We start from the raw sequence: 25,451 nt of genomic DNA, 5'->3' as shown, positions 1-25,451 counted from the left end.
GGTCGCACCATAGATCTAAACTTGTAGAAATGCAGCTACACTCCTGCTTCCGGGCTTCGTCGCTGCCTTCTCTTGGTATTTCGCTTGCCCTTAAATTAAAGGGAAAATCTCAAGGCCTCTTTTTGGAAGACCATGGAGACACATACACAATTAAATCCCACGTCAACACTCGGGCCCAAGTGTCCCATAGACTCCCTGGATTGAGCAGAGGGAAGCAGAAACGACTATCGTCCAGTATCGAGTACTTCTAGCTGCCAAGGCGACTCCGGCCGGTTTACACGTTAAACAAATATAACATCAAACAACAATCAAAGCAATAAACATAATAATTACAACATCAAAATTATACACATATACACACCCACAAATTTAACTGAAAATAATTAAAATGGCTATGAAGGCAAGGTGGCCAGACTGATAATATAAATGTAAAATGACAGGTGGCACGACAGCTTAAAGCTGTTTGTTCTAATTTATAGGAAGGTGCCCTGGTGAGGAGGGGACCGCAAAATTGTTTGAAATACCAGCAATGGGGTGACTCCGATCAAAAGCAGGAATTCAGCCAAATTTACTTACTTGTTTGATTAATACAGTATACCACCACATTAGTGCATGTACTATTCTGGGCAGTTTATAAAGGTTAAAGTTAATAATAATAATAATAATAATAATAATAATAATAATAATAATAATAATAATAATAATAATAATAATAATAATAATAATAATAATAATAATAATAATAATAATAATATGAGCAATTAGCAAACAATAACAAACTTCAATAGGCATAAATTCTAAAAGTGCCAAGCCTCTCCACAGACCAGTGTTTTTAAGAGCCCTTTAAATGTGTGTGTGTGTGTGTGGGGGGGAAGCCAGAAGGAGCTCTACTGGGAGTTTGTTCCAGAGCATGGGCATCACAACAAAAAAGGCCCTACCTCTGGTGGATGATTTCCTGGCCTCCTTTGGAGTGGTTACCCAGAGACACATGGATTGGAAGGACCCTGTTGAGCAGGCGGATGACCCTGGGGAAAGTTGTTTGGATTTTCTCTTTTTATTTGTGTTTTTAAAATCTACAGTATTGAGTACTGTGAAGTTGTTATGGATTTGAGCCCTCTCTTACAACAGGGTGAACATGCAACTCCCTAGTTTCAGGTGGCGTTGCACAGCTTTTATGCAACAGTGTAATGAAGGATATGTTCCAAGTATAACTTGAATGTTAGACTACTGCAGTTCAGTCTATGTGGAGCTACCCTTGAAGACAACTCAGAAGCTACAGCTGACATACCGTATGGTAGCTAGGCTATTAATGGGTGTCTCCAATCATGATTATGTGATACTTATTTTGTGCCAGCTGCATTGGCTGCCAGTGTTTTTTCCTAATTCAATTCAAGGTGTTAGAATCATAGAAAAGTGAAGTTGGAAGGGGCCTTACAAGGCCATCAAGTCCAACCCCCTGCTCAACGCAGGAATACAATCAATTCTTGTTTGTTTCCCATACTCCTGGGATTCATATGTTTGTCTTTGCACATTTTTATAAATATTATGATGATGATTATGTTTATTGTTATGTTTATTACTGTTATTGTTCATGTCATTATTGTTGCCCTTTTGATCAGTTTGGTCCATTCCTCTTATTGTGTGTAAGGCTTCGTCTACCCTTAACTCTGTGCTTGCATCGCCCTCCCCATTCCAAGTCAGTTTAAAGCCCTCCTGATAAAGTTCTTCATGCTGTGGCCAAACTCTTTCTTCCCAGTCCTTGTTAGATGCAAGCCATCTCTCGCTAGCAGTCCTTTTTCAAGGAACCTTAGCCCGTGGTTCCAAAAACCAAATCCCTCTCATCGACACCATCTTCATAGCCAGTCATTCACCCAGAGGATCTTCCTTTCTCTTTCGATTCCTCTTCCGACCACCGGTAGGATGGAGGAAAATACTATCTGGGCTCCAAAGTCCTTGAGTTTCCTTCCCAGAGCTTCAAAAGTGTTGGGGACTTTTAAAGTTCTACGTACATTGCATGGGACCCATGTACCTACAGGACCACCTCCACCTATGTGAGCCTCTTGCCAATTGAGGTTATCTGGAACTTCCTTTCTAAAGGTGGCAACTGTTAAAGCTGTCCGGCTTGCATATATGAGGAAAATATTATTTTGTGTTGCTGCCCTACACCTTGGAATTCTCTCCCTGAGCTCCTGTGAGTTTTGACGTTCCTGCAGGGATTCCTGGGGGATGCAAGGTGAAAATGTTTAGGTGTGCTTTTGAATGTTGGTAAATCCTTTGGTAGGATTTAGGTTAATTTCTGTTTTATCATTTGTTATTATGTGCTATCAAGTCACTCCCAACCTATGGCGACTCTACATGAATGAGCCATCTCCAAAAGGTCCTGTCCTCAATAGCCCTACTCAGCTCTTACAAACTCAAGTCTATGGCTTCCTTTAGGGAATCAATCCATCTCATATTTGGTCTTCCTCTTTTCCTACTGCCTTCCACCTTTCCTAGCATTGTCGTATTTTCCAGAGAATGCTGTCTTCTCATGATGTGCCTAAGGTAGGCCAGCTTTGGTTTCAACATTTTTGCCTCCAGAGACAGTTCAGGCTCGATTTGATCAAGGACCCACTTGTTTATTTTTCTGGCAGTCCAATCCAAGGGTCCTGATTGCAATTTTTAGAGTATATATTTTAATTGTATTTTAGTTGTTTTATCCTTTTTATTGTATTTTAATTGTTGTAAGCCATCCAGAGACCTTTGGGTAATGTGGGTGGCATATGAATTAATTAAATAAATAAATACATACATAAATACACAAACAAACAAACAATAGATAAAGGAATGAATGAATGAAAATATAAGAATGTGGTTGATCTGGATCTTGGTTTCCATTGACACATCCTTACACTTGATCTTTTCTGTATTGCTGCCCTTCTGAGTCTCCATCTTTTTTTTTATTTCTTTGCTACAGCCTCAATTTGGAATGATTACTCAACGAGTGTATACAAAATCTGTAACTATTTCAATTTCTTCATTACTTTGTCACTCATAACATCAATGTTAAAGTTGTGTAGTTCTTCTCTTTTGACCAAACTCCAGGGAGGCAATGGACAACAGGAGGACCTGGCTTGCTCTGTTCCATGGGGCCACAAAGAGTCGAACACGACTTAACGACTAAACAACAAGTTCTTCTCTACTCATGATTCTGGTCTTTAGGTTCAACTACAGTCCTGCTCTGGCACCTTCTTTCAATTTCACTAGAAGTCATTTCAAGTGCATTGTTGCATCAGAGTTTATTTAAAGGAGATGGTCACTGGCCAAACAAACAGAAAGATAACTAATTATAGTTTAAGAAGCACAACTTTGAAGAAGGCTGATAGGCTGAGACATGTCAGGCCTATCTCATTTTATACAGGAATAAAGACTATTACATTTTCTATATCCTGGAAATACAGTTTCCCCTTTGATCTAATGTTGTTGCTTTCTACAGGCAAGATGGTGTCATCTGCATATCTTGAACTACTGATGTTTCTGCCACCAATTTTCACTCCTCCTTCATATGAATCTAGTCTAGCTTTCTGTATATGTCCTTCATATAGTTTGAACAGATAAGGAGATAAAATGCACCCTTGTCCGATACCTTTGCCTACAGAGGAAACCATTCTGTCTCTCTGTATTCTGTCCTAATGGAAGCTTCTTGGCACAATAGGAGTTAAGCATCAGGACAGTCAAGTGCTGAGGCACACCTATTTCTTTCAGAAACAATGCATAGTTTCTCATGACCAACACAGTCAAAGGCTTTGCTGTGATCTATAAAGCACAGACTGATTTTTCTGAACTCTCTGGTAAGCTCCAATAGCCAGTGGATATGTATCTATTTACTGTTTAATCCTGATTTTTACCCCACCCATCTAGTGGCTAGGCCACTACTCTAGGCAGCAATATTTGCAATTTGATCTCAAGTGTCTCTTCATTTCTGAAATCCAACTTGAACACTGGGCATTTCTTGCTCTATAAGGTGGAAGCCTTTGTTGTGGCAACTTAAGCATCACTTTGCTTACATGGGAAATTAAAGCAATGGCCCTATAGTTACTGCACTTCTTGATATCTCCATTCTTGGGAACTGGAATCTATATTGAGCATTTCCATACTGTGGGCCATTGCTTGTTCTCCTTATCGAGCCTTGCATGCCTGCAACCCTGATACTGTTTCACCGCTTTTCCCTCATTGTGCCACTTTTGGTAGGTACTAACCTACCCCACAAGACTTGCCATTTTGGAGATACAGTGGTACCTCACTAGACAATGACCTCATAAAACGATGAATCCACATGACGATGAGGTTTTATGATCGCTATAGCGATTCGCAAAAGTCATTCCTATGGGGGATTTTCGCTGGACGGTGATTTGGTCCGTGTTTTGTGGACTGTTTTTTCGCAATACGACGATTTTTACAGCTGGTCGGCAGCTCCGCAAAATGGCTTCCCTTTGTTTTCGGGACCCATGCTTCGCAGGACAGCATTTTAACAGCTGATCGGTGCTCGCAAAATGGCTTCTCTATGGGCGATCTTCGCTGGACGACGATTATTTCCTCCATTGGAACGCATTAAACGGGTTTCAATTTGTTCCAATGGGGAATCGCATTTCATATGATGATGATTTCACCAAACAGCGATTTCTATGGAATGGATTATCATTGTCATGCGGGGCACCACTGTACTCTGACCCGGTCATCTAGCCATCACCACTTGACCCTTGTCAAAGTCACTCAGACTTTTTTTGCTTGTCACTATTTCCTGCTTCCAAGTAATGAAATTCAAGAACTGATTGTTCCCTTGCTGCCTAATACATCCCACCCCTTGACAGGTGCCATTGTAACAATACAATCAATGCTATTCACTTCACCTGTCAATAGTTTTAATGTTGTGGTTGATCGGTGTATATCACCTTAATTTTTTTTTACAACAACAGAACAAACATTTGCAAAGATTAGTAGACTGTATATCAGTGTAGTATAATTATATGTCACAGAGATATATACAATATATCAACTTCATCAAGTTATTCAGTAGTGTCCAAATTAGGAAACGTCCATCTCAATGAATACATGCTATCAGTGTGGTCTAACGACTGCCACCATTCACAGGATGTCTTTCCATAGTTTTAAGTGCTGTGATGGAGGACCATAGGTTTGTGGTTCTGAGTTACAAACAAAATAAACTGAAACAATGCTGGAGTAAGCCTGTCCATTTTTCCTTGTCCAACAGCCATTTGTGTTTGGGATGCCATTTTTTTCATACAACACACTATTCCAGATACTTTTGATCCAGTCACGTGTACTGAAGCACTTAGAATTTTTCCAGTGTTGTGCAATTTCTAGCATGAAAGATATACTACCTTGGCTGCCCATGCCTTGTATTTAGAGCACACGCTGTGTCAGTTAGCTTGTGCTTAAGGAAAGAGGTGCAAATAGGGAATGTTGGTTTTTGATGAGTTTGGTGTCTGGCTCCGGAACCAGAAGTTGGGAGTTTGATTTCGCACTGTGCATATCAGAAAAGCCAGCTTGTACAGCCTTAGGCAAACTGCGCAGTCCCAGGTTGCCCCCAGAAGAAGGGAATGGCAAATTACTTCTGAGTACAGTATTCCCTACATAGAGAAAGCGTGAAAAGGGTTGCCATTTTGGCAAGGGCAATTCCAAATACAAGGTCAAGAGGCAGTGCAGTGTCAAGCTTACAGAGGTATACCAGAAAGTAGGGAAGACAGGTGACCATGATCTAGAACCAGCATCATGAGACAGTCCAGTTCTCAGCCCAGCGCAGTTCAACCAGAAAATTGGAAAGTTAGATAAGGAGTAGGATCACACATAGAGAAGTTCAGGCACCTAGTGGTCAGTCAGAGTAAGAATAAGAGACAAGGAGTCAGGAGGTTAAAATCAACAGAAAAGATCTAAAGTCAGTTGTAGACATTGACTAGAATCCTGCTGGCAATTTACACTTACGTAAGGGAAACCTTGTAAGCCTTGGTAGCAAATGACTGCTTATTAACATAAAGCTGGTTGTGTTCCTAGATACGCACACACGCACAAATTGCCAACAGAATTCTGCCTACTGCTTCCAGCAGCCTTCTCTGCCCAGAACAGAGATACAATACTGTATTGCCTGGCCCCACACGGGCTCAGCTGCAGGATTTGAGCAGAAAGTCTATCCTGGATCTGGACCCTCAATTCAAGGACATCGCCTGTGCCTCCTGAGAGGCCTCTACTTCCTACTTCCAAGAGTCCTCCATTGCAGCTGCTATAAACTATCTTACAAAGTGCTATAACTCCACTCATATTGTCTTTAGAGCATTGCCCTTTTCTCCCATAATTGCAATACTACATGTTCGTGTGTGGCATGGAAAGAACACAGAAAATGCTGCACAGAAATTGCTGAGAAATCCCCAGTAAGAAATTATATAGTAGAACCCTGATATCCATGTGGTCAGCATCTGCTGATTCACTTATTGTCTTAAAATATTGAAAATATTAAAATAAAAATCCTAGAAATATATGGTTCTAAATATGAAGTTACCAGAACTGGCCACTAGAGGGAGCCAAAGACTATGCTATGTATACCTATTAAAATAGAGTGGGGTTTTTAAATATTGTGCCTTAATGGATTGATTGTGTTTTGATATTGCTTCTGTTTACCATTTTACTGTGGTATTTGTTTGATCCTTTTTAGTACTGTATAATTGTTTTTAGCTTTAAATATTTTCTTTTAATTGTGTAAGCCTCCTTGCATCCTTCCTAAGGAGAAAGGCACAGTAGAAATATTTTAAATAAATAAATAAATAAAATAACTCAAGTAGAACTTGGGCACTTTCCTCCAGAATTCCGATTACTGCCACTTCTTCCACCAAGTCATCTCTATTGGTTAGAATCAAGTCAATGATAGCTACTCCTTTCTTTTCCTCCTCTACTTTTAAAGAAGAAAATTATCAGCCACACTAGGCAGGAATTTCTTGGAAGGGCCATATTTGTCAGAACTGTCTCCCAACAGAATAATTGGAATTTCCTATTACAGTGGTGCCTCGCTTGATGACAATTTGTTCCAGCGAAATCGCTGTAGAGCGAAATCGTTGTCAAGCGAAATTTTAAAAACCCATTAAAACGCATTGAAAACCGTTCAATGTATTCCACTGGGCTAAATACCTGCTCGTCCAGCAAAGATTCTCCATTCGGCGACCATTTTCTGGTGCCTGTAATGCGAGGAATCCGTCCCTAACACAGCGGGGAGCCATTTTCTACAGCCGGTGGCCATTTTGAACCCCGACGATCAGCTGTTTGCTGATCATCGTAAAGCGAAAAATTGGTTCCTGAAGCGTTAAGTGAAATTCCCCTCATCTAAACATCATTTTGCGATTGCAAAAGCAATCGCAAAAACTTCAACATTAAGTGGATTCATCATCAAGCGAGGTAATCGTCCAGCGGGGCACAACTATACTACTACCTTATGTTTCTTTGAAATTCTTGCAATTTGTTTTTCAAAGGTTTTATTTCCAACTCCTTAATTGGGCAGTTCATGACTAGGAAGAAGAAAATGAGAGGATTGATATAATTCAAGACTTTTAGGATGAAGAGATGATTTATTTAGAGTGGAAGAATGAATGGCAGACTAGAAGCTTAAATGTCAGAAAAGAGAGGATAAGAACAGAAACATGAAATTAGTAATAAGATCAGAATGAAAGTACGTCTTGTATCATAACTAGACCAGGTGACTTGCAAAAAGGTTTGCGGGTGGGAAAACAGCGCAGACGGAGTGGAATGTATCTCTGTCACTTTTGTGTAAAACATCCTATGGATTCCACACTTTTTCAATACATTTTTCTCTTATTAACTGAGCCATGGTACACTTCCACCAGGAAGCAGATCTCAGAGGAACGTAAGAAAATTACAGTGATAGATACTACCACTACAAATTTGTGACTAAGACTGTTTCTGCATTTTCAGTCTGATTCTGTGAGGATCTTTCACGTTCTTCAAGCATCTCAGAAGGTGAGGTCTGCCGTGATGGTTTTTGGAACTTCAGCTGCAAGAGAAGCATAAGGTAGTCTGTGAGGATTTGTTAGAAACCAGAATGAACCAGAAGTGTCACATTTGCTATTCAGACTTGATTGAAAGGAGTCATGTTAAATCTTAATAATCATCTTTGATTAGTCATCACTGGTGAAGTTACAGTGTGGCATTTTTAAAAATATACATTCCACAAAATCATTATTTCAATTAATACATAATTCAGATATTGGCTGAAATCCAAAATAAGGTGACTGCATAAAGTGGTGTGTCAACTTATGCTGAGGTAAAGGTAAAGGTTCCCCTTGACATTTAGTCCAGTCGTGTCCGACTCAAGGGGGCAGTGCTCATCTCTGTCTCCAAGCCGTAGTAGAGCTAGTGTTTGTCCGAAGACAGTTTCCGTGGTCACATGGCCAGCAAGACTAGACATGGAACACCGTTACTTTCCTACTGAGGTGGTCCCTATTTATCTACTTGCATTTGCATGCTTTCGAACTGCTAGGTTGGCAAAAGCTGGGACAAAGTGATGGGAGCTCACTCCGTTGTGTGAATTCGATCTTACGACGGCTGGTCTTCTGACCTTGCAGCACAGAGGCTTCTGCGGTTTAACCCACAGCACAACCACGTCCGGAAATGTAACACAATAAAAAAAGCACACCAAAAGGGAGCCTATTTTCCTCAAAACAGTCAATAAGGACAGAACATCCTTATTAGTTTCCAGAAGCCATGATATGTTTAGTGTTAGCAGGGCTGGCCCTACCATTAAGCAGAGTGACGTACAGTACCTGCCTTTAGTTACATGGAGGGAACAGTGGCAACTACCCCCCACATCTCTTTCTTTCTGTTGGACCGTAGAGTGGCATGTTCTGCACAGCCTGCCCTGCCCCTTTAACCTGCCATGCTGCCTTCTGGTTTGATGCAGGACACTCTCGTCAGTTTTGAATTAAATATCAGTTGTCAGTTGGTCAGCTTGTGTAAGTGGAATAGGAGAAGGGGCTACCCCCTCCCTAGCCCCTGGCAGCTGAAATGTCTTAGGCCAGCCCTAAGCGTCATTTGGAAAAGGCAAATGGGTGGATTGGGGAATAAAGACACCATGGGCCTGCTTGAACACTGCCTAGGTTGTTGCAGTTGCCTTGCATTCTGCATAGGAGCAATCCTGTTAAGGTTTGGTGATGCACTGCAACATTTTGTTGTGTACCCCTCACAAGATCTGCACCAGTTACTATTCCCTACAGACAATAAATCAGAAACTCAAGCAGGGAGGGAAGTCCAGCTATACAGACCTTTACGGATGTGTCAACCAGATGAAGAGAAGGCTGGAAAGCATGGCTTGTGTCTTGGCTCCCTGCAAAGTAAGAATTCCCCCCCCACACACACACAAATTAATGGCCACAATCCAGACTGACACGCTTGGCCTGTGCAAGGCTTGCTTGAAAGCAGACCTCCCATGGAGAATTATTTTCTCACACAGCAGATCCACACACTGAAGCTGGGCATGAGATTTCTGAAGAAGAAAAACAACCCTCCACAAATAAAATATTTCCTCCATACATCAAGGGGGTCACGGACCGCATGGGGAAACTGCTGAAAAAAACACAACCTACAAACAGTATTCAGGCCCACCACAAAAACACAGCATATATTACAGGCAGCAAAGGACAAAGGGGACCCCTTCAGCACTGCAGGAGTATACCGGATGCCTTGCAATTGTGGTAGGGTATATATTGGGAGTGCCTGACCACCTTATCCATTTCCTGAGAAACCTATATGTGGGACAGGAAGCAACAGTTAGGATATGGAACAACTGACTGGTTCAAAATTGGGAAAGGAGTACGACAAGCCTGTATATTGTCTTCCTACTTATTTAACTTACATGCAGAATACATTATGTGAAAGGCTGGACTGGATGAATCCCAAGCTGGAATTAAGATTGCCGGAAGAAATATCAACAACCTCAGATATACAGATGATACCACTCTGATGGCAGAAAGTGAGGAGGAATTAAAGAACCTGCTAATGAGGGTGAAAGAGGAAAATGCAAAAAATGGTCTGAAACTCAACATCAAAAAAACTAAGATCATGGCCACTGGTCCCACCACCTCCTGGCAAATAGAAGGGGAAGATATGGAGGCAGTGATAGATTTTACTTTCTTGGGCTCCCTGATCACTGCAGATGGGGACAGCAGCCATGAAATTAAAAGACGCCTGCTTCGTGGGAGGAAAGCGATGCCAAATCGAGACAGCATCTTAAAAAGCAGAGACAGTACCTTGCCAACAAAGGTCCACATAGTCAAAGTTATGATTTTTCCAGTAGTGATGCATGGAAGTGAGAGCTGGACCATAAAGAAGGCTGACCGGTAATGAATTGATGCCTTTGAATTGTGGTGCTGGAGGAGGCTCTTGAGAGTCCCCTGGACTGCAAGGAGAACAAATCTGTCAATTCTAAAGGAAATCAATCCTGAGTGCTCACTGGAAGGACAGATCCTGAAGCTGAGTCTCCAGTACTTTGGCCATCTCATGAGAAGAGAAGACTCCTTGGAAAATACCTTGATGTTGGGAAGGTGTGAAGGCAAGAGGCAAAGGGTACGACAGAGGACGAGATGGTTGGACAGTGTCACCGAAGCGACCAACACCAAACTGCGAGAGGTAGTGGAAGACAGGAGGGCTTGGCGTGCTCTGGTGTTTGGGGTCACAAAGAGTTGGACACGACTTAACAACTAAACAACAACAAATATATTGGAACCACAAAACGCAGCATCTAGACCAGAATCAGACAACATGAAAGACTCTGCAGACTAAAACAACTGGAAAAATCGGCAGTAGCTGAACATGCCCTGAAATAAACTGGACAGGTCATCTTATTTCAGAACACAGAAGTACTAGACAACACCAGCAATCATTATGTTAGACTACGCAGGAAAGCCATTGAAATCCACAAACACCAGTATACCTTCAACAAAAAAGAAGAAAGTCTAAAAATCAACAAGTCCTGGGTCCCAGCAGTGAAAAATACAGCCTGCAAAAAGGTAAATGAATTCCACCCAGCCACAAGGACCAGTGATCATTGCACAAAAGACTAGATAACAATACCCATCAATCACAGTGACAGATCATCTCCCCCCTTATCACAACAAAACAGTCATAACGAAAAATACCCTGATCACAGGAAACACCCAATCTCCTGAAAATAACAAAAACCTGATCCCACAGCTACAAATATTCAACATCCCACACACTACACCAGAACATAGAGTTCTAACTCCTGTCTTCTGAAGATGCCAGCCACTGAGACTGGCGAAATGTTAGGAAGAAAAACCTCCAGAACACGGCCAAACAGCCGGAAAAATTCACCGCAACCATTGGATCTGGGCCGTGAAAGCTTTCGAGAACACTTTTATAGAACTCTTTGCACAGTAGAACAGAGACTTGGCAAAATATCAGATATTGTTTATAGTCAAACAAGAAAAAATAATGCACGTAGCATTAGAAATGAGCGCTCAAGGAATGAAAATGAGTCTGCTTATCCTAGCACAAGCTTTCCTCCACCCTACATATTGCAAATTAACTTTGGTTATTGAAAGATAAGAGGAGGGTTTGTTTGCAAGTTGATTGCTTACGCACTGAATTTTGATGGAATTATTTGCTGATAATATGCTGTTCACTTCTAATTACATGGTAACTGTATCACATAGTTTGACCCACAGCTTTTTGTGGTTAAGGAACATACACACATAATGTTGTGGCATGACTCCAGTTTGGCTGGACATCAGAAACCCATCCTCTTAAGCTTAGCTATGGGAGGCTAGCTGCAGCTCTTTTTTGTGGAGCAGCTGTACAGTATTCTGTGCATGTGGCGACGCATGGTTTCTTTATAATGAGACTGTAGTGTTGATGTCTAGTAGCATAAAGAGTTCTGGACCAAAGTTCTAAAGAGTAAGTCTTATTCTATGGTTGGCCAAGCCTCTTGCCACACCATCCCCCATTCTTCACTTTGTTGGTTGTATAATGTGTCCTTACCATCTGAAAAACATGCTGATTCATTCCTGAAGGTAAGAACTTCTGAGGACTTCCACATGTCTTCTTCTACCTCTTCATACCAAAGCTCAGAATCATCAGACCAACTGCAAAAACAACAGACAAAGGGCATTATAAAGACCCAAAAGCAGAGAGAAGGATACAATCAGCCTGGGCACAAGCTCATCTCCCCTTCCTTCCATAATGATATGCTGTACATCAGGACACCATTATTTGTTTAATCATCATTGGCTCTCTTCAGCGCTTAAGGCATCCAGACGTCCAGCCCTATCACTCACCTCAGCCCAACAAATGCATGGGCATCCTCCTCATAGATGCCAGGAACAACAGTGTCATCAGGGCAGCCTCCCTGTGCAGGAGGCCCAGGACTAATCTTCAGCTTACCTTTGGACATCCTATGCCTCTTACCTAGACGAGGACTTCTTCCGTTTGGCCCTGAAGACCAAAACAGACAGGATGATGCTGAGCACAAAGAGGATAGCCAGTGGGAGGCCGAGGGCAACGTCGTTCTTATGGATGCGTGTCTGGCAGTACTTGTCCGTGTACCAATATAGGTCCAAATCATTGCAGCTATAGGAGTGAGATAGAGATGGGTTAGGTGAACTCTTTTCCAAATCTTGCAGTGCACCACTCAGTAATATTTAGTTGTTTCTGACCTGCCCCAACCCTCATAAAGTAGTATTACTGAGATAGAGAAGAATGTTTTAGCCAGGAATCTGGAGGGCTTTAAGCTGAATGTTGCTGGTACAGAAGACAGTACAGTGGTGCCTCGCTTAACGAGTGCACCGTTTAACGAAAAATCCGTATAGCGATCCCTTTTTGGGGATCGCTATACGGATCAGCCCCAATCGCCGCACTCGCTTTGTGACGATTGGGGCTCCGGCGGCCATTTTGGAGCCGCCGAACAGCTGATCGGTGGCTCCAAAATGGCCGCCGCATGACCCGAAATGGCCCCTATCAGCGTTTTCGCGCCCTCCCCTTGCTTACGGAGGTCGCGAAAACGCTGCGGGGGGGGGCATTTCGGGTCATCCGCGGCCATTAAAAAAGTGTCAGTGTTGCATCAGAAGTTGGAATGGTGGTCTTGACATCCACCAAGGAATGGGAAAAAAGAAATCGGGTTTTTGTTTTAAATCGAGTTTCATGGAGAACGTTGCATCAGGACCCCACCATTGGGAACTATTTACCCCTGATCCCAGCAATTAACTTTCCTGACACCAGCAGTTACAAAATCAAAGCATTTTTGTCATGTGCTAAGTCATGCAGCTGATATGAGACCAGAAATACAAGTGCTGACTTATTAAGCAGTGACTCTTCTTTGCTGACATTTATTATAGTGGGCACCCAAATCTTATTACAGGTGCGCTCACATTAAGGTCATATCCAGGCATTATTGCACAAAAACAGGCATAACATTTTGGGTCTGACTTGTCGCCTGGAAGAAAAACAGTTAATGCTACTACAAGAATCATGGTAGCTCTGCAGAGTGAAATAGACCAGTTAAAGCAGCTTTCAGTTAAAGCATCGCTAATTGCTTGCACATACTTATACTATATACTACAGTATTGGACTTAATACAGTAGTCCTAATGAACAGGATTCTGTCAATGGTTTTATCCCTAGCAACATGATTTCTCTTGTTATGCATGTCTCTATAATTAGATAGGAGAAGGAAGTTTTCGCTTACATTCCAGGGATCATTCCAGTGATACCCTCTACTTCTGCTTTTAATGTGGTTTTATAATTAAAACTTTTTTTTGCCACTTCACGGATTACCACATGATCATTTTTAATAAGGCTGTTAGGACTGTTTTCTGCCTGCTTCTAAGCTGTCACTTTGTGCATTATCTGCATCTTCCCAGGCTCTGACAATGGTTATGATGGAAAGCGAAGCCTTGTCTCTTGCCCGCAGTGGTATTTGAAAGGATGAATGAATGGATGAATGAATGAAAGGAAAATGACATTATACCCACCCTCTGCCCTAACAGGAGGATAGAAAGACCCACCTTCATCAAACAAGAAGGAGCAGAAGGATGCCATGGAAGCAATATACACGAAGCAGCAATGTCTTGGGACAGCCCCAGCCCGAAAGAGGAGAGAGAGAGAGAGAGAGAGAGAGAGAGAGTAAGAAAGAAAGAAAGAAAGAAAGAAAGAAAGAAAGAAAGAAAAGAAAGAAAGGAAGAAAGGAAGAAAGAAAGAAAGAAAGAAAGAAAGAAAGAAAGGAAGGAAGGGAGAGCAGGCAACTGCTGCCAGAGCTGGCTTCTTTTTCAGAATGTCTGGTTCTGAGGATCCTCAGAGCCAGTGATAAAGGAGTTGCTTTAGGTGTCTCTCCCAATACAGAAAAGCATGGCAGAAGTGTTTCTAATCATTTGATAGCCATTTAAAGTTGTTTCAGTTCAAGCAAGGAATGGGCTGAAGAAACTAGATCCAAAGACTCTTCTCTCCACCTACTTGCACTGAGGCCCTGTTTTCAAGATGCGACAAATGCCGTATTTGCATTTGAAGGCTTTCGGGTTGTCTTCAGAGCAGTTGGACAAACATCTCAGGCTGCCTGATGTTGTATTAGGGTAATAGTAGGGTGCAAATGGGGGCCCGATGGCTGCTTTGCAATACTCTGGGAAAGGAAGAAGAAGAAAACGATAAGGCCATCTAATGAAATGTGGGGAGGCATATGCAGGTCCACCAATTGGACTGATGGTGGGAAGCCAGCTAAGGGGTCAGTGCAGCCACTCCAGAGGATGTGCCAGAGCAGGAACTAGCCATTTTGGCATCTGGAGCAAGTGGCGCCATCTCTCATTCATTCCTAAGTGAGGAAAAATGGAAGCGTATACAGTACTCTTAAAAACAGAAAGGGATGGGGATGGGAGGTTGCTGTTCATTTTCCTAAAATTTCCCAGTAGATTCACTTCTAGATTTCATTGCCTTCTAATGTTGGCATCTGGGGGGGGGTCTGCCTGCTCTGCCCAGTTACAGCATAACCTTATGGACCCTTTGGTTCAGCCCAATGGATGGGGAAATCCTAGGAGGGGACTGTGGCTCACAATTTGAGAGTTAGAAAGTGGAGGAGAGCTGGAGAGGCGGGAGCTGCCCTTTGCCACTTTGGTTTCGGTAGTAGAATTTCAATTCGTTTGTGCAGGGGAGAAACTGGTTCAACAAGTTACTCCCACTCTGATGCTGGAGAAAAGAACTTGAGGTGTACAAATTGTATCACCCAGTTTGGGGCTGTGTTATAGCACTGCTGTTATTGTTTTGTTATATATGTATATATGTTATATATGTATAAAAACATTTTTTTAAAGTTTATGTTTGCAATACTACTTTATCCATCCATCCATCATCCATCATCCATCCATCCATCCATCCATCCATCCATCCATCCATCCATCCATCCATCCATCCATCCATCCATCCATCCATCCATCCATCCATCTATCTATCTATCTATCTATCTATCTATCTATCTATCTATCTATCTATCTATCTATCTATCTATCTATCTATCTATCTATCTATCTATCTATCTATCTATCTATCTATCTATCTATCTATCTATCTATCTATCTGAATTATTTTTATGTGGCAATTCTGTCTACATACCAGTGTAACAAACCAATATAAGGGGCCCCAGAAATCCTCATTCCATGGTTTTATATTTGAAGCATGAAGACAAGTAGATCTCCTTTGGTTTAGAACAAGGGTGGACAACTGCAGCCCTTCCGATATTTTTGAACTGCAACTCGCATAATCGTGTTAATGGTTGGCTGGTTCTGTACTGTACTCAGTGATATTAAGAGACAAGCATGGGCCATCCTTTTCTACATTGGAAAGAACTCACCTTCTGCTGAGAAATTTGAAGTTACATTGCGGATTGGTTCCTCTGGAACAAAAAAACAAAAATCTGAAAAAAGAAAGAGGTATTTGCACTGAAACATTTTTACCTTGTCAGAGTATTGAAAATTTACAGGCCTGAACAGAACAGAAGCATTAATGAGCTGCCATGATATCAAGATGTGTAAAATGCTGAGTCACAGTGACTCTGGAGAGGTGGTGCCTGGATGATGCAACACCTGCTCTGATTGGGCAAGGGCAGATACTCAAGGGTATATATATATGAAATGAACAGAGAACATGTACCACCCTTCACTTTGATGATTCCATGCTGTCATGCTGCGCTTTATATATTTGTATATGCTGTAAATACACATGTCGTGCTGGAGGAAGCTGAACGTGTGTGTTATTTTGCCATTAGGACCTGAAAACATTAACTCTGCTGGATCTTTGCGGGTTTGCAGTAACAAACCTATAGTTCCCTCCTCAACTATTCTTTTTCATTCTTCATTTAAATGTCAATGTTAAGAATATTCTGTATGTTCCCCTGTTTCTTTAAAACCTTTTTAGGCTTGGAACCCATAAAAACTAATAAATTATAATTATAATTATAGTGCCCCCTAGTATTTCATTACTGCTATACAGTGATGCCTCGCAAGACAAAAATAATTTGTTCTGCAAGTCATTTCATATTGCGAAAATTTCATCTTTCGAAGTGTAGTTTACCATAGGAATGCACTGAAATTTAATTAATGTGTTCCTATTTCTTTTGCAAAGCATGGCCATAGAAAAATTTGTCTTGTGAGTCACCAAAAAAATAGCAAAACGCTTTCGTCTTGCGAGTTTTTTGTTGCGCGAGGCATTCATCTTGCGAGGCATCACTGTAGTTACAATTTTTAAAAAGTAGCCCTTAATCCTTATGCTTTTAAAGTAACTAATAAGTAACTTAGTTGCTTTTTAAAAATTGAAATGGTACAAGCTGATGACCTGTGGTAAAAAGCACACTGCCCTGTCCATCTTCTTGTTGCCTTAAACAACAAAGCACAACACAACAGCATGAAGTAAAACATCTATCTGCACTTGAACTGTATGATATTTCTCCTCCACTTTTCAGTGTGGTCACACACCCTAACTAAAAAATAAAAGTCCTATTCAGTCAGACCTTAAACCTTCTGGGGCCCACATGCACTGAAAATAGTATAATCCCCTCATCCCCTCTGTTGTCTCTTTAATCATGGAAACATAATTGTTTAGGACAAGCCATGATGGGGATGTAAAATCTCCAAGTTTAAAATGATACCTCAAAATGCAAGATGCGGGGGAGGGGTATCAGGAGACAGGTATCTAGTTGTCTCGCATGCTCCCAGAGTGGGACCACTGTGAGGTACAGGGAGTTGGACTAGATGGGCCCTTGGCCTGATCCAGCAGGGCTCTTCTTAGGTTCTTATGACAGTTTCCTGTATCCATATAACCTTTCCATGTGAGTGAGAAACTATGTTTGTGTGTGTGAGTAGTTCATGGAGATTATATTGAGGTATAGCAGTCTCTCTTCAGACAGCCATGTTTCTGTGAATAAAGCGATGATGAAGGGGGCAGTGATAATACATTCCCCATCAACAGTGTGTAGGCTTCACATACTTTAAATCATGCCCAAACAGGGCCATATATTACAAAAGGAGTGATGCTGTTTATTTTATTTACACTTATTTTATTTCTATGCTACTTTTCTCTCAATTAAAGGAGCCAAAGGGGGTCACAAAATATTAAAAACAAACCAACTAAAACCAAAATAAATTATAACAAGGCTTTAGTTACATGACAGCTGTATTACTGTAACATGCTTTATGTGGGGCTGCCTTTAGAAAGTGCTTGGAAACTTCAGCAAGTTCAAAACAGTACCACCAGACTGCTGACTGGGGCTGGTTACAGGAATCACATAATTCCCCTGTTACAACAGCTCCACTGGCTGCTGGTTTGGTTCTGAGCACAATTCAAAATACTGGTTTTAACCTATAAATCCCAGGGATGAGGACTCGTGAGTTGTGACTCGCACTCGAGTCCAAATCCAGTTCAACTGGTGACTTGACTCGGACTCGACTAGAGGTTCTGAGGGGGACTTGTGACTTGGACCCATTTGTCGTTTCAAAATACCTCAAAACACACATAAAAATAATACTAACTCCATTCTATGATTTTACCCAGCATACATGATCAAAAATGGCCTAGCTGTTCAAAGCCTGTCTAAAAAAGACGGACTTCATATGTGTCCAGAAGCCCAAAAGGGAGAGGACCAGCTTAGCTACCTGTGGGGCAGGGCATTCCAGAATGTAGAAGCAGCCACAAGCAATTCTCTCACATTCCCACCTGAAGGCAATGGGGTTAAGAGAAGCACCTCCTCTGTCAAGATCTAAAAAGCTCAGAAGGCTTGTATGGGAGATAAGATCCCTCAGACAGACCAGATTCAAACAATACAGTATAGGATTTTACAGGTCATAATAACCAACACTTTGAATTGGCCCTAGAAATGGACCAGCAGACAGTGGAACTACTATAACAGGAGTGATGTGCTCCTTGTAACTGGCCCCAGTCAGCCTTGGGCGCTGCATTTTGTGCCAGCTGAATTTTCTGAACTGTCTTTGAAGGCAGTCTTATGGGCAGTGGGTTGCCGTAATCCAAATCAGACATCTCCACTAATGGACACAGTTGGCGCACCAGTTTTAACTGGGTGAACATACTCCTGGCCACCACCGAAACCTGAGCCTCCAGGCTCAAGGATGACTTGAAAAAAGCTCACAAGGGACTAATTACCAAGTGTGAAATTTCATATTGTCTCAATCAAGTTGCAATTTGTGTCCATTATACTAACCAACCATTCTCACTTCATTTTCCGTATCATTGAGCCATTCACAAATGATTGCTATGTAGCTTCACTCCCATGTCTGAGCAAGTGGACTTGATCCACCAAAGCTCACATTAAAATATAGCAGTTATTCTTTAAGTGCTACAACTTTATTGTTGTTGTTGTTGTTGTTGTTGTTGTTGTTGTTGTTGTTGTTGTTGTTGTTGTTGTTGTTGTTGTTGTTGTTTTGTTTTGTTTTGTTTTGTTTTGTTTTGTTTTGTTTTGTTTTGTTTTGTTTTGTTTTGTTTCTTATCTGATCTCAAGGGGGAAATGGGTTTGTGGTATATCACTGGTGCATTTTCTCTGTAGAGCTCTGCTATTTCAAGAAGGTGCTGCTGGGAAACATTAATATGAACATACCTCCTTGAACGAGGACACTGTTGCCTGAAACTTACCAGGGCCATCTGAACAGTTCTCCTGGGTGGCGTTCAAGGTAACCACTGTCTGCAACACTGTCTCTGAAACATTCTGGAGAACTGTATCGATGCTGCTCTCGGTCATGTTATGTACCTTAGCTTCAATGATGATTTTGTGGTCTACAATGATGCTGCCACGCCTTAGATAAAAAAGGATGTTGACAGGTAGAAAGGAAAAACTGAAAAGATATTTGTTTTTGTTTGCAATCGTTACTATAGACAGGCCAAATTATTGTTCTAATGGTAAGCCCCATCTGGACTGTCAGCACAAACAAAAGCTGAATTGACACTCTCTAATTACAAACTTATTACTAACTTGGGATACAGACTATATGGGCAGTTTGTAATAAATGGCCCATTCTATTCTTGGACAAACTTTGGGTTCAACACTAGGTGGCCAGTTCTTCAAGTAATATGAGAAAAAGAAGTCACTTACCTCTAACCATAGTTCTTTGAGTGGACCTCTGTGAATTCACACAAATGGGTCTTCTCTGCGCCTGCGCTGATGTTCTTGGAATATTCTAGAGCTAAAAGTAACAATTTTATGGTATGATCCCGCATGAGGCACATGCTCCTCCCACCCAAGATTCCCCTCAGTTCCAAAAAATTTTATCCGCTGGGCCAGTGTTATATGATAGAAAGATAGCCGTGACGGACAGAGGAGAGGGTGGATGGGTAGTGCAAATTCACGGAGGTGAATAAAGGGAGGATCAGACCGGAGGGCTACGAGTTCACTGGCTGTCTTGGCAGATGTAATAGCCACAAGAAATGCCATCTTGAGAGTATGGAATTTCAAATTCGGAGAGGACATGGGCTCAAACTGATGGCGCATTGGCACATTTAGTCCTATCTGTAGCGACCATTGAGGAACAACACATTGGTGTGGTGGGTGGATGTTTTTCAGCCCCTTAAGGAATTTTTTGACCATCTGGCATGTAAAGAGCTTTGCTGAGGCGGGGTCGTCTGGTTGGTGAGCAATGATCGCTGAGATATAAACTTTTAAAGTTAAATGAGACATATAAACTTTTAAAGTTGAATGAGACAGTCCCAACTCAAAGAGGTGCAGTATAAAGGTAAGTAACGTTTTGAGGGATACAGGTATGGCAGGTAAGGTTTTTTTTTTGGTAAACTTGAGGAAAGATTTCCATTTCTTATCGTATAGGAGCTGAGTTGATGGTTTTCGGGCTCGATCAATGATGAGTCTCAGGGCGGGAGTATTCTCCACACTGTTAGATTCAGTGACGATAGGTCTGGGTAATAGACCATCTCTTCATTCAGCGTTAGAAGGTCAGGAGCCTGAGGAAGTTGGAATGTGTCCACTGACATCAACTCAGGTAAGTGAACCAGGGGTGTCTGGGCCACCAGGGTGCAGTCAAGATCATGTTGAATCAAAAGTGATGGAGTCGGATCACCATCCATTGGATGAGTGGTATCAATGGGAACAGATATAGCAGGTTCTCTGACCAGTCTATAATGAATGCGTCTCCAATGGAGTTGGTGTCTGCTACGGCTCGAGAGCAATATATCTCGAATTTCATGTTCAACTTCAAAGCAAAGACATTGATCTTGGGACTTTCCCAACATCAGCAAAGTTGATGGAAAACTGAGTAGTTAAGGGCCCATTCGTGGGTCCTCGATGTCAAGTGACTCAGATGGTCGGCCAGGTAATTGTCCTCTGTAGAGATGTGCACCTCAGTAGGGAAGATATGATGCTGGTAGCACCATTCCCATAAGTTGATGGCCAAGTATAAAAAGGACAGGGAGTGTGTGCTGCCCTGCTTGTTGATATAGTACAGTGCAGTCATATTGTCCATTGCCAGCTGCACTACTTGTCCCTTTATAAGAGGCAGGAAGGCATGGAAAGTACGGGTGATTGCCATGAGTTCCAGATGATTGATGTGAAGCAACATCTCTTGTTTTGTCCACAGGCCATGAATTCTGTGATCCAAGCAGTGTGCTCTCCATCCTGACGGGCTGGCATCGATGGTGGCTTGCAGCGTCAGTTGCTGTGAATGGGCGTCCAACCCGAAGGTTCAATGTGGATGTCCACCAGGTGAGTTGGTCTGCTAGCTCTGGTGTCACCTGAAGGTTCGTGTTCTGATGATCCTTGATTGGGTTGAACAGTGAGAGGCACCCTGATTGGAGTGACCGGAGTTTGTCTGGCATGTTGTATTACCAATGTCGCAGACACCATGAGCCCTAGGAGATGTTAGACATGGTAGGCTGAAATGAGAGCTTGTGGATGGAATGGCAGAATTCCCTTTCCAGTTTCTTTATTCTTTCCATTGGTACGAATGCTCTTGGAGTCGAGGAGGGCTCCAATATAAGTGATCCTTTAGAGCGGTTCCAGCTGCAATTTTGCATGGTTGATCTTGAGCCCGAGATTCTTTAACATGTCGAGCGTGATCTCTGTTGCTCATATGGCATCATGATGAGATTGTGTTATTATTAACCAGTCATCGATGTATGGGTAGATGTGTATGCCCTGTAGATGAAGGTGCACTGCGACCGGTGCCATACACTTTGTGAAAGTTCTCAGTGCCATTGAGAGCCTGAATGGCAGGGAACAGAACTGGTAGATGGAGTTGTTGAAGCAAAATCTGAAGAATTTCTGATGGGACGGATGGATAGATATATGGAAATATGCGTCCTGCAGGTCGATCACCACAAACCAAACCCCCTGGGAAAGAAGAGGAATAATGGTGTCGAGTGTTAACATTCTGAATTTACGGGGTTGAATGAAACTGTTTAGATCCCTAAGAGCAAGTATTGAATGGAGACCCTCATCTTTTTTATGTACTGCAAAGTATCTTGAATAGAAGCCATTAATCAAGTCAGATGGTGACACTTGAATTATGGCATGTTTATTAATAAGAGTGGAAATCTCTTCAAATAAGGCCTCTGAATAAGGGGTAGATTTGACATCACCTGATGGTGATGTCAAATCCAAGTGATAACCAGAGGAAATGATGTTGAGGACCCAGGAGTAATTAGTAATGGATTGCCAGAAGGGTAGGTAAGGGCATAATCTGATTTAAAACGAAGAGAAGGAATTGGTTGGAGATAGGATGTTAACGTTAGTACTGCTGATAGGTCTTACCCTTCTTTTTGGCTTGCAGAAGGGTTGGTGTTGATGCTGTTGTTTTTGTGGTCGAGATGATGATGTCGAGGGTGTCAGGATGGAGAATGACCTGTCAGATTGTGTGGGTCGAAATTGTCTGTATGGTTGGTAATGATGGTATTGTTGAGCTGGTTGCTGGTAGCATTGGGTTTGTTTGTACTGAGGTTTATAGGGACGAAAGGACTGCAGGTTAGCGTATGATTTTACTGTCTTTCTAATTTTATGGAGATTCTCCATAGTCTCATCGTTTTTGTTGTTGTTGAAAAGACCAGAGCCGTCAAAGGGAAGCTCTTCGATTCTGGCTTTAACATTGTCATTTAAGCCTGTGGATCTCAGCCAAGCATATCTATGGATGGAGAGGGAAGATGATAAAGTATTTGAAGCTGCCTCTGCTGTGTGTCTGGCAGTGATTCTCTGCTGCTTTGCCAGAGATGTGGCTTCAGCATGAGCATTGATGAGCTCAGATTTGATAGACCCAGGAACAGACTCCAAAATTGGCAGGCTCTTGGTCCATAAATGGCGTTGATAGGCACCCATAGCTGCCTGATAATTGGAGACTCGGAGGAGGAATGATTGAAGTGAGTAAATTCTGCATGCTATGACATTGAGCTTCCTGCCCTCCTTGTTGGTTAGAGAAATAGAAGATTTGCCTCTAGATTTGGATAGATTAGATTCAACTATGATGGAGTTAGGGCTAGGGTGCTTCGCCAAGAATTCAGTATTGGGACCATGTGTTCGGTACATGTTTTCTGTACACCTGCAAATTTACAGGTGGTTTACCCCAAGCGTCCTTTACATAATTCAACATGGAAGGTATGAAGGCAAGACTGAGTAGTTGAGATCTCTCTCTATTAATGTCCTCAAATATAAAGTCGGTTTCAGGTGAAGGGGGCTCTTCCACTGGGAGTTTTAATGTGGTAGCTGTTACATAACAGCACTGATGTTACCTGTCTGTCATGGGTTTGGAGGGAAAGTTCCATCCTATGGGGAGTGGAAGGCGGGACATCAGGAGGAGGGGCTGTACTGTATAAATATGTGATGCCTGTGTGGTGAAGAGTAGATGCTGAGACAGACTGTGAGACACTGGGTTGGGACGAAGAAGCAGCTGGGGAAGAAGAAGCTGTTGTGGGAGTCTGGGTGTCTGACAGGGTACTACTGTGTGTCAGAGTACCAACCTGAAAGGTTCAGGGGTCTGTTGGTTAGCCAGAACTGATGGGTTCAGGGTCTGTGCTTTAAGTTAAAGGTTCTAGGTGAACCAAACTGTATGCTTGTGTGTGTGAGAATAAGCCACGTTACTTTATTTTATTCACCTGATTGTTTTATTTACCCTGTTTGTATTTAAAATAAACCTTATTCTTTTACTGTTTAAAAATCCATCCCTGGTCTGTGTGACTTTTTATAGGGAATGGTTGGTGGCAGCTTAGTGTAACTGTGTGGCAGATCCCAGTAGGTCTGGGTTTGTCACATTGATTGGTGTCCAGCGTGTGGGATACGACTGGTCCAGTTGTCCAGCGGTCCAGCAAAGCCTTGGCAAGTGTGCCCAGAGCAAGGGGGGTCTAGTCAGGGACAGTCTGAGGCGCGTAGGTAATCTTCTAGGTGTACCTCACGGGGAGGTGCACTAGTAGAAGAACGTGCCAACTGGGGAGACTTAGATTAAGGTGCTCTGAGGCAGCCTGATTTTGGCGGGAAAACGCTGAGGCAAAACTGCGTAGCAACAGCGAGCTAGCTTGCCAGCTGAGAGGCCCAGCAGAGGGGGGTAGGCTCTGACTCGATACTGTTGCAAATTTAGTGCTGAAGAACAGCAGCAATCTCTAGGAGAGCTGGTTCTGAGGCAAGAAGGAAAAAAGTGGTCGTTTTATTTTGAGGCTTGACTTTTTAAAGCAGCCTGTTCTGAGGGGGGGGTATGCCCTTGACTCGAAGCCAAGTAGCAGACATGAGTGAAGTGAAAGACCCCCAGATTGACCAAGGTTCTGAGGATGAATTTGGCTCAGTGCAAGGTGACAGCACAGGAGAGCAAGACCCAGAACTCAGAAAAATACTCATAGCCCAACAGCATGAACTGAGGGTGAGGGAAATGGAGGAAAGGGAAAGAGAGAAACAGCGGCAATTTGAATTAGAGAGAGAGAGAGAAAGAATGGAAATGGAGAGGGAGAGAGAGAGAATTGCTCTGGAAAAAGAAAGAATGGCGTTTGAATTAAGAAAACTGGAAATGATGAACCAGAACAATAATAATAATAGGGATTCTGAGGGAGGCCAACTGTCTAAGGCTGACCTGAAGAAATTCCCTGTGTACCACAAGGGAGATTGTCCTGAGGTGTTCTTTTCCTTAGTGGAAAGAGCGTTTGTGGACTTCTCAGTGAGGGAAACTGAGAAAATGACCATCATGCGGTCTTTAATCAGTGGTAGCCTGGCTGAGGTTTATGCCGAGATGCCTGAGGAACGGATGAAAGATTTCGCAGAGTTTAAAAAACTGGTGTTTGCAAGACATGGGATAAATGCAGAGCAGCTGAGACAAAGGTTCAGGTCCCTCACCAAGAAGCCAGAACAGACTTTTACCCAAGTGGGGGCCCAATTGGTGAGGCTGCTTGAGAAATGGCTATCGCAGGAGGGGACAGAGACCTATGAACAGCTTAAAGACTTGATAGCCCTGGAACAGTTCTATTCAGTTCTGCATGGGGAATTGAAATTCCAGGTGAGGGAAAGGAAACCGAAATCTGTGGCAGCAGCCGCAGAAATCGCGGATTTTATCTCCCAAATAAGAAAGCCCTTGGGTGAGGGGAAATCTGTAGGTAAACCCAAAGAAACCTACAGCAAGTACTCTCAGGGACCAGGGAAAAGCCAGCAAGGGGGAGGGGCCCATGGTGAAGGGAAGCCCTCAGGCATGAAACCAAGCCCTCAGAATTTGGAGGGAAAACCGAAACAAGAGGAGAGAGAATCCAAATACACTAGAAAATGCTATTTCTGTCAGGGAAAGGGTCATCTGATCTCAGAGTGTGAGAAATTAAAGCAGCTAAAAGGAATGGTGCCTCAGAATTCTAGTGGGACCAAGCCAAAAGCTGTGTTCTGTGTCCAGAAAGAGCAAAGCTCATTGTCACAGAGGGAGCCTGTTGCCATGACTA

At 42.5% G+C, this 25,451-nt stretch overlaps 1 protein-coding gene across 1 annotated transcript in view; it reads right to left on the bottom strand.

Annotated features, from left to right (window-relative positions):
• Positions 1–6,735: 6,735 nt before the first annotated feature.
• LOC110080276 (mucin-17) overlaps positions 6,736–25,451 on the bottom strand; it is a 26,607-nt gene continuing 7,891 nt past the window's right edge. The window contains exons 2-8 of the mRNA XM_078377751.1: positions 19,191–19,351; positions 15,904–15,966; positions 14,520–14,682; positions 12,481–12,642; positions 12,055–12,158; positions 9,321–9,382; positions 6,736–8,053 (exon numbers count right to left, since the gene is read on the bottom strand). Of these exons, the coding sequence (XP_078233877.1) occupies positions 7,937–8,053; positions 9,321–9,382; positions 12,055–12,158; positions 12,481–12,642; positions 14,520–14,682; positions 15,904–15,966; positions 19,191–19,296 (777 nt within the window). The 5' untranslated portion in view covers positions 19,297–19,351 and the 3' untranslated portion in view covers positions 6,736–7,936. The remainder of the gene's footprint in view (positions 8,054–9,320; positions 9,383–12,054; positions 12,159–12,480; positions 12,643–14,519; positions 14,683–15,903; positions 15,967–19,190; positions 19,352–25,451) is intronic.

This window comes from Pogona vitticeps, chromosome 6 (assembly GCF_051106095.1).
Source record: "Pogona vitticeps strain Pit_001003342236 chromosome 6, PviZW2.1, whole genome shotgun sequence".
Classification (NCBI taxonomy): domain Eukaryota; kingdom Metazoa; phylum Chordata; class Lepidosauria; order Squamata; family Agamidae; genus Pogona; species Pogona vitticeps.
Note: the sequence above shows the minus strand (reverse complement) of the source record. Positions and strands in the feature narration are given on the sequence as shown.